The 13,032-nt window shown below is 41.9% G+C and overlaps 1 protein-coding gene across 4 annotated transcripts; it reads left to right on the forward strand.

Annotated features, from left to right (window-relative positions):
• Positions 1 to 1,699: 1,699 nt before the first annotated feature.
• ube2ia (ubiquitin-conjugating enzyme E2Ia) lies at positions 1,700 to 12,809 on the forward strand. Of its 4 annotated transcripts, none has more exons than XM_023816584.2 (7): positions 1,700 to 1,903; positions 10,115 to 10,193; positions 10,292 to 10,375; positions 11,265 to 11,337; positions 11,413 to 11,522; positions 11,757 to 11,836; positions 11,959 to 12,809. In XM_023816584.2, exons 2-7 carry the CDS (start codon positions 10,128 to 10,130, stop codon positions 12,017 to 12,019), a joined length of 474 nt encoding a protein of 157 aa, XP_023672352.1. In that variant the 5' UTR covers positions 1,700 to 1,903; positions 10,115 to 10,127; the 3' UTR covers positions 12,020 to 12,809. The 4 variants fall into 4 exon arrangements, with proteins under 4 accessions (XP_023672352.1, XP_023672351.1, XP_023672353.1 ...); XM_023816583.2 differs by having other exon boundaries at positions 1,701 to 1,852; XM_023816585.2 differs by having other exon boundaries at positions 1,711 to 1,781.
• The last annotated feature ends 223 nt before the right edge of the window (positions 12,810 to 13,032 follow it).

A 13,032-nucleotide genomic window follows, 5' to 3' on the forward strand; every position in this document is an offset into this window, starting at 1 on the left:
ATGAGGTCGTCAGATTACAGAAGCTGATTGGGTGATCCTCAGCTCTGTTTCCGTTTCCAAGCCCATATTCACAAATCGTATTTCACACCTTGTTTTCCGTCCATGACTGACTACCAGAGCTTGTGGAACTGTCATAATGAAAGGGCGTCTACAGATATTAAATCAATATCAGTTTGTCATTCACAGTATTGTACTGAGTTACGTTCTTTCCATTCTCCTTTCTAACTTTGAAAGCCACACCATTTCTTCTTATAGTTGCCCAATAGTAAATGATGAGTTTGCATGACTAAAAGTGTCCAAGACCAATAATCTGAACTTTGCTAATGAACACTAAATCGGCTTGTAAGTGACCTTTAGAACACACAGCTCCTCTTGATTCAGGCTTGGTTCTTTTCATGTTCCAGCAGGGATGCATTCTTTGCAGATTTGGATTTTTTTTATTAAACATGAAAAAAATAAAATAAAACAAAAAAATATATATATATTTGTGGTTTATACTCCCACAGATCCCAAGCACCCTCCTTTTTAGATTTGTGTGTATTGCGGCACCAATATCTTTCTCTTATTCTTTTTAATTTAGTGCACATCATTTAATGAATGACCTAAATGCAGCTTATTCCGGCACAGAGACACAAAGAAAAAAACTCAGATTTTGCCTGAACTTGATTTATATTTGGATGTGATGTCCAAGCCTGGTGAAAATGTTTTAGTTTTAAATTGCATCTTTTTTTTTTTCAAGACCCAAAACTCATCTGTGGCATTTTTGTGATGAAGAACGCCTTCGTTGTTCGTATGTTATGACACAGGACTAGCACCTCTAAATTACAGGGCATGTCCTGTTACCTTAATCCTGTCTGGCAGTAATTATAAAATGTGCACAGCACTGGTAAAATAAATGTTGGGTTAGGCAGCATCGTTCTATTTATTTGAAAAATGTGTCTTTAATTTATATCTTATTGTGATTTTAATTCTTAAAATAGTGTTCAAATTGAGAAATAACTATTTTAAAATTTTAAAGGGGTGTACTTCATATAAAAAAGGTTTACAGTAATGTACAATATATGTGATCAATGAGTAAATAAAGGTCAAATGTCAGAATAATAAACACTCATATTTCTATAACTAAAATAACTCTTGAAGTGGTACATGGCTCAAGGAGAAACATCCTCGCAGCTCCAGGATGGAATATGTATGTTCCTCCAGACTTGTGTCTGGTGCTGCCTTTGATGGGCATATCCACGCTAGCCCACCACCCCATCCTGCCTCTGGTCAGAATAAGCAGTTATAGGATGGTTGGAATGGATGGGAAAACAATGGTTTATTTTTCGGCATATGTTATAGTCCACATTTGACAGACGTTCCCTAATAAATGCAACGCGGTCCCTTTAAATATATAGCTGTTCTTAATTTTGCCTGCAAAAACGAAACATATATCGTAAATATGTGTCTTCAAACATTAAAATGGTTATTTTTTATTGTTCACTGTGTAATCTTAATATGTAACAATTGTAATAAGATCGATACACATTACATTATATTTTGTCAATATTCAATCAAATAAAGTATATCTTTATATTCTATTGACACATTAGGGAAAATCGTTTATACATGAAAGTCGAATAAAATGTCTTATAATAAAAACAGAATTTTGCTGAATATTACTGTCAGTTCTTCTCAGGCGATCACAGGTGACCAACCGGTCCTATTTAGCCTTGGAGAAATTCGGTGTTTTTTTTTTTTTCCTCAGGAGGGAAACTTCGCAAGGTTCTGTCCCGAGTTCGGTACGGCTGCCGCCAATCAGAAAACCGTTTAGAGGGGGGGAAAACATTCGACAATTTTAATTTTGCAGAAGGTAAGAAGCCCTTGGCGGCACGATAGATCTGCCGCAGAGACTCTCGCCGAAGTGAGTTTGCGCCCTTTTTGTTGCTCGCGCTAGCTAGTCCGCCGGCCGCCGCCGCTCGCTTGCAAAATGACAATGATCGCGACTCCCTAGGGCACCATTTCGCCGTCCTGCCTGTCCACCTTGGGATATTAAATGTATGTGAACTTCGTATTTGCGAAATATAAACGCTAAAGCCGACTTGGGCGATAAATAAACGCCGGGGTGTGCGCTAGGTGTGCGCATTTCCACATGGTCATTTGCGACGACCCCCCTCCCCAGGGCGCGCCGATGTGGAGCGGCCGGGATCCTTCCATTAGCCGGCAGAAGTGCCTCGCCACAGGGAGCCGGCCTAGCGTGTCCCCGATGTGTCTCCTGGCCAGTATGGCATCTGCGTACCGTAGTATTACCACGATGACATCTTGTGAGTTGCGCTTTCCTTCTACAGCGCTTTAACCCTTAGGTGGTTGGCGCTGTTTAACCACCATAAGGCTAACTGGAGACCGTAATGCAGTTACCAGTGCCCCAATTGTATTGCCTTTTTCTTTGTAGCCGTGTAAAAACACACCATTTTGCTTCGTCCACTTGATCGCCTAAACTTGTTTTTAAACGTCCGCGCTCTTCCGAGCTGAGGAAATTGCTTACGAACTCCCATAAGACATAAACAAATACGTAAAACGGTGTTCTCTACCCTTAACATTTTCTCCTTCACTAGCCGAATGAGATTATTGGTTTATTGTGAGGATTTAAGTTAACCTATTTGGTTTTGAAATTGTGATATCCCCCGAGGTAGTATACGCATGACAGAACACTGTTGCTAGGCACTCAAATACTGGCTGTCTTGACCTAAACTGCATTTCTTAATGTGCTGCTTTTTGACAACCTTACTTTTCAGAGCCGTTATGAATCTGTAACCAGTGCTGGTTAAAAGTGTAATGGCCTTTCTATAGTGCGTGACCGCAGGGATGTTCTTGGGACTTCTCATTTCTGATGGATCTAGGGTCTTGAACCTTTAAATTCAAAACCTTAATGCTGCAAACATGTGTGTCATGCACACTTAATGTTGTCTTATGGTTCTTGTGAAATTTTAATATGCAGGGATTACAATGTGTACAAGGACTGGAGAAATGAGAAAATACTGAGATGGAAAAGGCAGATCCTCGTTTTTGAACATTTGCTTTATGCTTCGAATGTCTGTCAGGTGATGGCAACATGGGCTGTATTACTGTAAATTCTAAGTAGATCATAGATCTACTGTTTTCAGGCAGTTTGAATCCAACACTGGAACTGTCCATGAGTCCTGGCGTGCTGCACAATCTGTGTTGCAGTGTACATCATATAAACTGGCACACAAGACTTCATGTGGAGTTTGATGTCGTACAAGCTGCTCATTTTGTGGGTTGTGTGTTTTGGACTTTCTGCTGTCTAGCTACAAGTGGGTTTACTAAAGATTAATTTTGCAGAAAATGTTAGCACTCCGTCACAGCAGACTTCCAGACGCGTCAGCAGGCTGTGTGATGCTGTGCGATTTCTGTAGCGCCCTGGGAAGGACGAGGTGAGTGGAGTCATACTGGCCCACAGGCCCTGACTCCAGACACTAAATACATGCTTGGTGGGAGGTGCTTGTATAAAAGCTTCCAGCACCTGGTGAGACCATAGCAAGTAACCTAGGTGACCAAAATTCTTATTTTTGAATGTACCCAATTTTACACTCTCCCCCTTTTGTTGTCTGTTATATTGAAGCTCTAGTTCAGATGGGGGTAATTTCCTTCCATTGGCCTTTATGCGTAAATCGGCAGTGGAGGGGGTAATCGTGGAAGGCCCCTAGAAATTGCTTCTGATCCTACATAGAAAGACCTTGTTTGTGGTTACCTGATAAAGTAGGCTTTGTTCTCCATATGCTTGCTTGTCCTTCATGTTGATGTGCTGTCTTCCCCTGACAGCTAACCCTTCTTGTGTAATCTTTGGTTTGATTTTGGATCTTTAACATCTTAATATAACGGTAGTATATTATGTAACATACTGGTGCCGTGTGAAACTATAAAAGTTTGATATCTGAATGAAGACTTGTAGGTCTTGACGCTTTACATTGATAAGTGTGGTATTATGGTATTAAACCATTAAGTAGTTAATACCTTGGGCGGAGTATGATAGCTGTATAAGTATTTAAATCAGGCAGGTTCATGGTTTCATAACCCCCCCCCCAATGAAAATTCACCAGAGCTCAGGATCTCTTACCTCTAACAGAACTTCACACAAGTTTCTCTGTTGTGTAGTGAGGAGGATATTGTCAAGGTCTGGATACAATGCATGTCTGCATTACGCTCGGTGGGGGTGACCACTCACTGTTGAACAATACTGATAACTGATATTTTTGTCAAATATTACGGATAACTGGCTGACGTCTGAGCCTCTTGCTGTCCTGGCAATTATTTATTCTGTGAGAAAACAAAAAATCGATCTGTGCGCCAGATTCAGTAATAAATTAAAATCATATTGTGGGCCATTTTAAAACACCCTTGAGGGAAAGTACTTTGAGACCTCTGAGTGGTGAATGAGCCGACGACATCCCTCGTCTTCCACCATGGAAAATGGCTTGATCGTACAATGCACTTGCATCACAGAAATTATGGGGACATGTTCAGTGATATATTTTGCCCCCCCCAAACACACACACACACACACACACACACACACACACGAACGTTTGTGGACCCCCCAGTTGGAATCCCCTGGTTTAAAAATCCCCATTAAGGTTTGTTCCACTGCAGTGCCAAATCAGTTTTGTTGATTAGACTGCATTAGTAATTTGCAGTGAGAAATTTGCAGAAACAATTTTGTCAAATTGTGCATATATTTAAATTGCCACCTGTTTCAACAGTTAAGTCGTATGCATTCTTGGAATTGCATTTGTGATATTTGTGTCAGACCGCATAGGACAATAAATGTTTCCTGGTACTTTTTGGGGTCCTGGATATGGGCTCCTAATGGTCTAGTGGTTTTATTTTAATAAGGGCAGCTTTTCTGCAAGGGATAACAGTAACAGGTATGGGGTATGGTCTTGTTTTGCCTTTATATGCTCTGTGTGTCATATGGGGAAAGTAAGGAGAAGTTATCCAAGACTTCAGGGGCTGCTGAAGCCATTTGGTCTGAGTAACTGCCCACACCAGATGGGGTGTTTTTCTAGAGCAGATTACAAGCCTGATGACGGCTTAAGTGAAATAAGTGACTTCAGTCGTACCCGTCTTTTGATATTTACACATGCTGTTCAGTTGTCAGTGTTATTCAAAAAACGTTATACTTCTGTGGCTCCACCTGGTTGTACAAGGTGGATGCTGTATAGCGGGACGCCACGATGTCTTAGCAAGCTCTGTGTTTAAAATGCACTTAAGACTTTGGGATGTGTTCACAAGCATACCCCTGGGGACTGGGGAACTGGAAAGCCAGATCACACTGGGCTAATCTGGCCAGATGCTACCTGGCAGCGTTTGAGTAATTTCAAAAAGTTGGGAGTAAAAGCACACTTCGTGCTTTCCAGCTAGCTTCTGCAGTTATTCCCTCAGGCTGAGCTAGGATAAAAGGGTTGTAGCAGCTATTGTTCAGGACAGACATTTTGGTAAAATTTAATGTTAGCCCAGTGATTCGGGAAGGAATTTTAACTGCCGTGTTTGTATGAGTAAATTTATGCACTTTTTAAAGATGCACCTAGAGGACCCGTCATTGCAAGGGCATCACTGTGTTTTCAATAATGGGGAGAAAGGGGGCGCCGATCCGTTAAGTGTCTGGGTCATATCCATTCTCTCACATTGTCCTGTATGACCTCGTATACTGTACCTGTGCATAGCCTACCTGTCAGCTGCAAGGCAGTTTGATAAAACATTCAACAAGCAACTTGGCCAAGTCCACATCTGAACCATGTTTACATTGTCAAATCCATCTGAACTATACGATGGGTGTTTATCACACAGTATTGCTTGTAAGAACATTGTTAGAGCATCCTTGATGTTGCAATACTGGTTTTCAGTCTATTGTTTCAATACTACCAGAGGTAACACTTGGTTTTATCCATCCACTCTAACGAAAGGATGGGCCTAACACAGCTGCCACACGGCCTTTTCAGATACCTCGAGCATCAGCAGATGCCTGACAGCTAAACAACCAATCACGGCAGCATATAGTTTAGAGCGTCCCTCTAACTCGGGGGCGTCAGACTCCAGTCCTGGGGGGCCGGAGCCCTGTGTAGCTTAGTTATTTCCCTGTCCACCACAAATGATTCAGCTCAAGAGCTGTGTGGTAATTAGCACAAGAAGTTGAATCAGGTGTGTTAAATGAGGGGAAACCCAAAAATGTGCAGGGCTCCGGCCCCCCAGGACTGGAGTTGGGCGCCCCTGCTGTAGACCTTTACACGTGTGCAGCTGAAATCATCGGTTAAAAGTATTTCCCCCTCAGTCAGGAGGTTAGATGAGAACCCAATTCTTCTGACCAAATTTATTATTTTTAAAAGTAAGATCCTGGAAAATATTGGGTGGAACAAACACCACTGATTTCAAAATTGGGTGAGACCGACACCAAGGCTTCATTGTACCCCTAAAGTACTGATTAGCTTGCAACACCTCCATACAGTAAAATGTTAGTGTGTTTTTTAAAGTAGGCTACCGGGCCAGTATACTGTGACTGGTTTGTTATCTGAGCAGAGAGATCACTTCAGGGTCCAGTGGACATTTACAGAGAAGCGGCGAAAATTGCATTTCTGTTCATAAGATCTGCTTTTACAGTATATTAAGGATGTGTGCCTGCATGCTTGAATGAGCATTCTGGTTTTAACCGGACTGTTCATTTCATAGCACTTTAATTTTAGCTTTTGCAGTATTTTCGCTAAGTGGTTTTATTCTTTGGCCCAAAGTTAATCTGTACTCTGTGTATAGGGTGCTTCAGATTGACAGTGCCAGACCTGAGTGGATTGTACTAGTGATATGGCTTTTGAATAGGTGTAATGACTAATGATTATTGGCATGCTTATTTTCTGTTAATATCATTACTTGGAGATGTTGTTGTTGTTATTATTATTATTATTATTATTATTATTATTATTATTATTATTATTATTATTATTATTATAGTCCACTTCAACTTTTCAGTCTTCTCTCTCCAGAATGTACTGATTCTTGGATTCTCCTGAAGAAATGCTTCCTGGGAACCTTGTGTGAAACACTAGGCTATACTTTTCCAGGAGGGAAAGGATCACCAGTGCAGCTTCATAGACATACTCTTCAAATGTAGCTGCTTTGCTTTAAAGCTTTTCTCTGCAGGATCGTGATGTAACTTTTCCCAGTTGGTGCTAAAAGGTGCAATAGAATCAATTTTTGTTTTTCTGGAGTGCAAACAGAAGGTGTGTGAACTTGGTTTGGTCAATATCCACAAGTCAGTAAATGTACATCATTCTATTAATATTACATACTTTATATACCATATTTATATACCACTGCTACAAGTTGTCATGTAATGCATGAAGAAGCTGGCATCGTCAACCAAGTTTTTCCAAGAACCGCAGAATAGTGAGAGAGCACTGCATGAGTTCTGAACCATGCAAAAGCAGCAACGGGAGTAAACTTGCACGCATGGATGCCCAAGCCTTACACTTGAGGTGTAAATCGTTGGCCCTAAGGCGATACGATTGCAATTATTGAGGGAACAATTTAGTACAATGAATCTTTCTGCCATTGTTTCAAATAATAAAGTAATTCTGATAACCTAAATTGAAACTACTAACTGTCAGAATATAATTTTTTTTTATTGTTATTGGACCGGCTGAACATGTCAGTACAAAATTGTCTAAAGTGAACTGTGCTGGAAAAGGTTAAAAAAAAAAAAAACATTAAAGCGGGTCTTCAACCTATCAGGCCAGAGAGGAAGGCAGGATATATGGTTCAGGGAACTTAAGTCAGCACTGTGGGCTTGGATTAGTGTTTCTCGTTTTAATACAGTCACTTAAAGCACAAGACAGAACGCATAGGAAATTGTCTATATTGCTTTGGAGGTGTGTGTGTGTGCGTGTGCGTGTGCCTGCGGGGCACCTGTACTATGACAATTCAGTTGAATAGTCTGGACGACACCCAAACAAGTGTCTAATTCATGGAGTAGTTTACAAGGATTATCAGTGGTAGGGCTGCAGCTATGGATTATTTTAGTAATCAATTGTTCTATTGATTATTCTGTCGATTTTAATTGGATAAGAAATACTTCTGCCTTATTAAAGAGCAATAGTGGCTATTCAAAAGAGGGGGAAAAGACTGGTGTCTTAAAATGAACAAGTCTTTGCTTTCCTTTTTAGAAACATTTTTAATGGTTAAACTGTATACATCTGTGAAGAGAACTAAACCCTTTTAGTGCATTTATGTACATTTTGGTTTTGTTCAAAAAAAAAAATCTGCTTGTGTACATTGGACTTTCAGGAAGCACTTTTACATTCCTTAGATCTTTAGTGTCTAGGCAAATATAGGCTGTTAAGTCAAGCTTCAAATAACTGTATCTCTGCAGAACTATTAAGTACATCTTCCCCAAACAGTCTAAACAACTGTAACTTTACATCTCAAGCGCTGGTCCTACAGCAAGCTTGAAGCAAGAAGTTGCTATTTTCGCATGCAGCTTGGTGAAACTTAATTGCTTAATTAAGGGAAAATGAATTTTTATTTATTTAATCTTGTTTTATCAATATACCGCTTAAAGTGCTTGATAAGCAACGGAATGAACATGATTCTATGCAGTGAATGTCAACGTTTGGAACTATTCACCGTCCCCATGACCCGGAATTTCGCCAGAAATTTCTCTGCCATTTTGACAATGGGTCCCTATGGGAGTTTCGGCTCTGCTACACGTAATGTAGCGTAAGCGCACTGTGCGACCGTAATAATCCTCCGTGTGAAACATGGCGATCACTGAGCAGTACATAGTTGTGTGGAATAAACGAAGCATCGAAGCAAAGCATCTGCGAGTCATTCGGGTTGATCATTCGTTGCAGCCTTAATCAGTGGTTTGACTTATTTCTGGTTTGTATGATAAAATCGGTTTGTTATTGCGGGGTTTGTGAATCATTGTGCACAGTTCCTCCATGGACCCCAGGGGGTCCTGTACTGCATGTTGAAGACCCTTATCTTAAAAGAAGGGCTATTCGATGGGTGGGGGTTCTGTCAGCACAGATTAGTGGAATGACGTTACATCGCTTTTTATTCTATGTAAAACCTAAAGATTGATCTGCGGGCCACATTAAGTAATGATTTATTAACATGTCATGGGCCGCTACTTTGACACACCTATGTGGTGAATGAGGTCAGGAAATGCCTCATGCTACACTGTGGGGGAAAATGGCTGATCATCTAGTGCAGCCCTCTCTATTTCAGTAGGCAGCCCTCTCTATTTCAGTAGGCAGCCCTCTCTATTTCAGTAGGCAGCCCTCTCTATTTCAGTAGTTGTCTTTACTCTGAGGCTGTTTAGCTTTCAATATTGATAAAGTTTAAATATCAGCCACTATTGACATGCCAAATTAATGTAGATGTATATATTTTTTTTTAACTAGTATTGCCTGATCCCAGTATGTTAATCGATTTGTTGTGCATCTCAAAGCTCCCGTTATTTTAACTTGCCTATCTGGTTAGTTGCCAAGAGCGTAGTAGCTCAGAGATCATATGGTAGCCCTTCCTTTGTGAGTGTTAATGAGCCTCACCCTGCTGTCCTACTTCTTGGAAATTCTTTTGCCATCGTCGCTACTTTCTGCGTCTACCTGCAGCGTGCAAATGCAAGAGTGTGTCACCCAGACGTAGGAGCATCTGCGTTACCGGAGGAAATGTTACCAAGGGAAACCCTGAATCCATCACCATGTATCTCTATTTGTCTACCGTACAGTAACAGTGGTGTGTGTGTGTGTGTGTGTGTGTGTGTGTGTGTGTGTGTGTGAGGGAGGGGGGTTTAACTGTGTAATATTTTAAACAGACTGAATAACCAAAAAGATACAAATTTTCAACATAGCCTGGGTATCTGTATCTTTTTGCTTAATGCTTCTGATTTGGAGATTGAGGTGGCATTAAGGGAGGTATCAGACCTTGCTTTAATGGTTATGGGTTTGACTGTATAGATCTTATGCATAGATCTTTATTTTGTGTAACTGTGAATATGGAGTTCTGCTCCATTGTTTAATGATTTTAATGCAGTTTCATTTATATTGTCATTCCTTCCTTCCAGGGATCAACAAGTCATGTCTGGTATAGCTCTTAGCCGCCTTGCACAGGAGCGAAAGGCCTGGCGAAAAGATCACCCATTTGTGAGTTCGGATGTTTGTCTGCTAAAGTTTTTAACCTTGAACATGTTCTTGCACATCTCTTCACGTGAAACGTCTGTATATTTTTGCTCTAAATTCAGGGCTTTGTGGCCGTGCCGACAAAAAATCCAGATGGGACGATGAATCTTATGAACTGGGAGTGTGCCATTCCTGGGAAGAAAGGGGTGAGGCTGATTACCCTCTTATATGATGCTGTATTTTGGGCTGACGGGATGCGTAGAAGGTCTTGGTCTTGGACCTCCTGAGATGGTGACTGCCGTCTGCAGGCTCCAGGCAGTTTTCCATATCTGTGCATAACCGCTGCCCGACTTTTCCACCGGCATGAGGGAGCCGGCCGTACCCAAGCCGTACCACGAAGAGACTAGTCACAGCACAGTTCCAGCTCACTTTGGTTTTCCACTGCAGAAGGCTCGGCCCAGTAAAGGTGCTGTCGTTTTTGGAGAACAGCGGTGACATAAAACCGAAGACGAGCTAATTTAGTGTTCATGCCGTGTACATCATGCTTTACTGCCAATTTCCTAATTTTCCAGCACATTGCCATGCTACGCGGTATCAAACGCTAGTTCGCTTGTGTAAATTTGCATTACGAATCCATTCTGTTTAGCCGTTCTATAGTATTTTATGAGTAGGAAGCTGGAAATTTTCAGAAAATCAAGAATGCACTAATACATCGCGATGTGCAGTACTACTAATAATAAATATATAGAATATACCCTTTTTCCTTCAGATAATCCATGCACAGAATACTGGTATCTTCTTGCATTTCAACCAATTAGATGGTGATGCAGCCAACTGGCTTTGGTCACGCTTTCGCCCTGCTGGTAAGCAGGGCCATGTCAGGTCGGGCACAGCTTGGGCACAGCTTGGGCACAGCTTGGGTACGGCTCTTACTTCACAGGGGAAGACTGACTGTTGGCGGTATGACTCGCTTCCTGGTGGCGGTGGAAAGCGCCATTGAGACTTCCTGTTTAGCCACGTGATTTGTGCACCTGTTTAGGCTTGGGTGTGATGAGGGGAGTTATCTCTTCTCTTGGTCTCTGTTCTCCTCTCCAGACCCCCTGGGAAGGAGGCTTGTTTAAACTCCGAATGCTCTTCAAGGATGACTATCCTTCCTCCCCACCCAAATGTAAGTGAAACTTTGTTTTGTCGCTAATAAATTTGCAGCCTCTGGCTGATCCTAAATTTCGCTGTTACTTTACAGGTAAATTTGAGCCCCCACTCTTCCACCCAAATGTATATCCATCCGGAACAGTCTGCTTATCCATCTTAGAGGAGGATAAAGACTGGAGGCCCGCAATCACCATCAAGCAGGTACCCAGAGGACGGCCGTCCGCGTCACCCCATGAATGGCGCCGTTTTGTTTGCTGATATTCTGCCTGCGTCTGTCTCCGATCCCCTTTTGTCTCAGCCTGCAGTATTGCCATAGTCGCCTAATTAATCGGGTGTCTCTGCAGAGACGCGATACACACTTTAGAGGGCAGTATGCTCACTGGTTTGCTTATGAAATGTTGACGGACTCGTTCTATACTCCATCCCATCCTATAGATTTTGTTAGGAATCCAGGAGCTTCTGAATGAGCCGAACATTCAGGATCCCGCTCAGGCTGAGGCCTATACAATTTACTGGTAAGTGTGAATTAAGAAGCCATATTTGGTGCGTTAAGCTTGTGACACGGAATTGCTTGTAATTAGTACAGTATCTGCTGAATAGCTCTGGCTTTCTAATGCCTCTCTCCCCTCTATTTTAGCCAAAACAGAGTAGAATATGAGAAAAGGGTTCGAGCGCAAGCCAAAAAGTTTTCGCCGTAGGCCTGAAGACTGACTTAAAGGAGTTGATTTGACCAGGATCTTTTTTTTTTTTTTTTTTTCCTTTTGTCAAAAAAAACTAAGAAAATGCCCCAGACTTCTCCAGCAGGACTGATTTTAAACCTTAAATGCGTTTTTGTGCCATTTATTGTCTTTACCTGCTCGCCCTACAAGCTCCTCCTTTTGACGTTTTGTTATCTCTGGCTGTTTTTCTGCTGGCTGAGCCACGATATTGTCACACAAGCTCAGAACAATTTGGATTGTCTATATGGGAGTTTGTTTGGGGGGGGGGGCACGCACTCATCATTTTCGGTCTCTAGGTGTGACTAACCTGGCACAGTGCTATGGCTCCACACACAGTTCTAAGTTCCTTTGGAAGTCTGAGATTTGGCTCCACCTCCCCCCCCCCCCCCCCACACCCGTAGACCCCCCCCCCCCATCCACCCACCCATCTGGGTCTATTCCATCAGTCTTTGTATTTTCCATGGTTTTAATGATGTACAACTTGCTCTTTAATGTCAGTATTTCAACTGCTGTAAAATTAAACTTTTATACTTTCTATAATTACACTAGTCTCTAGGTCTTTCCAGCCGCTGATGCAGGTCTCGTATCCAGCATGTTATATATGATAGCGTTTTTGCTGCCTTGAGTATGTTCTGCAGAATAAACAGCCACCTTGAATCAAATATCAGAGGCAGTTTTAGCTTATGGCTGCATCAGACTCTTCATGTTTATATGGCGTTTTTGTTCATGTAAGTGTTTAGAGTAAATAAAAATGTTTATACAAAGACTGCGTCTGGCTCCAGGTGTCACTGTTGTGCTTTGCCATGCAGTATCACTGTTAATATGACCGTGCTGATTACTCAGGGGTAACTGTAGCTGTGTTTGGTACCAGGCTGGGGATCTGCGCCGCTCCTGGGAGAAGCTAGGAGCCTCTGGCTTCTTGTTTGCAGGGTTTGTACAAATGCAGTGCCTTGTCTCAGCTGTACAGTTAGTGTGTTCATGAGGCTAATCTG

Source organism: Paramormyrops kingsleyae, chromosome 22, assembly GCF_048594095.1.
Source record: "Paramormyrops kingsleyae isolate MSU_618 chromosome 22, PKINGS_0.4, whole genome shotgun sequence".
Taxonomy (NCBI): Eukaryota; Metazoa; Chordata; class Actinopteri; order Osteoglossiformes; family Mormyridae; genus Paramormyrops; species Paramormyrops kingsleyae.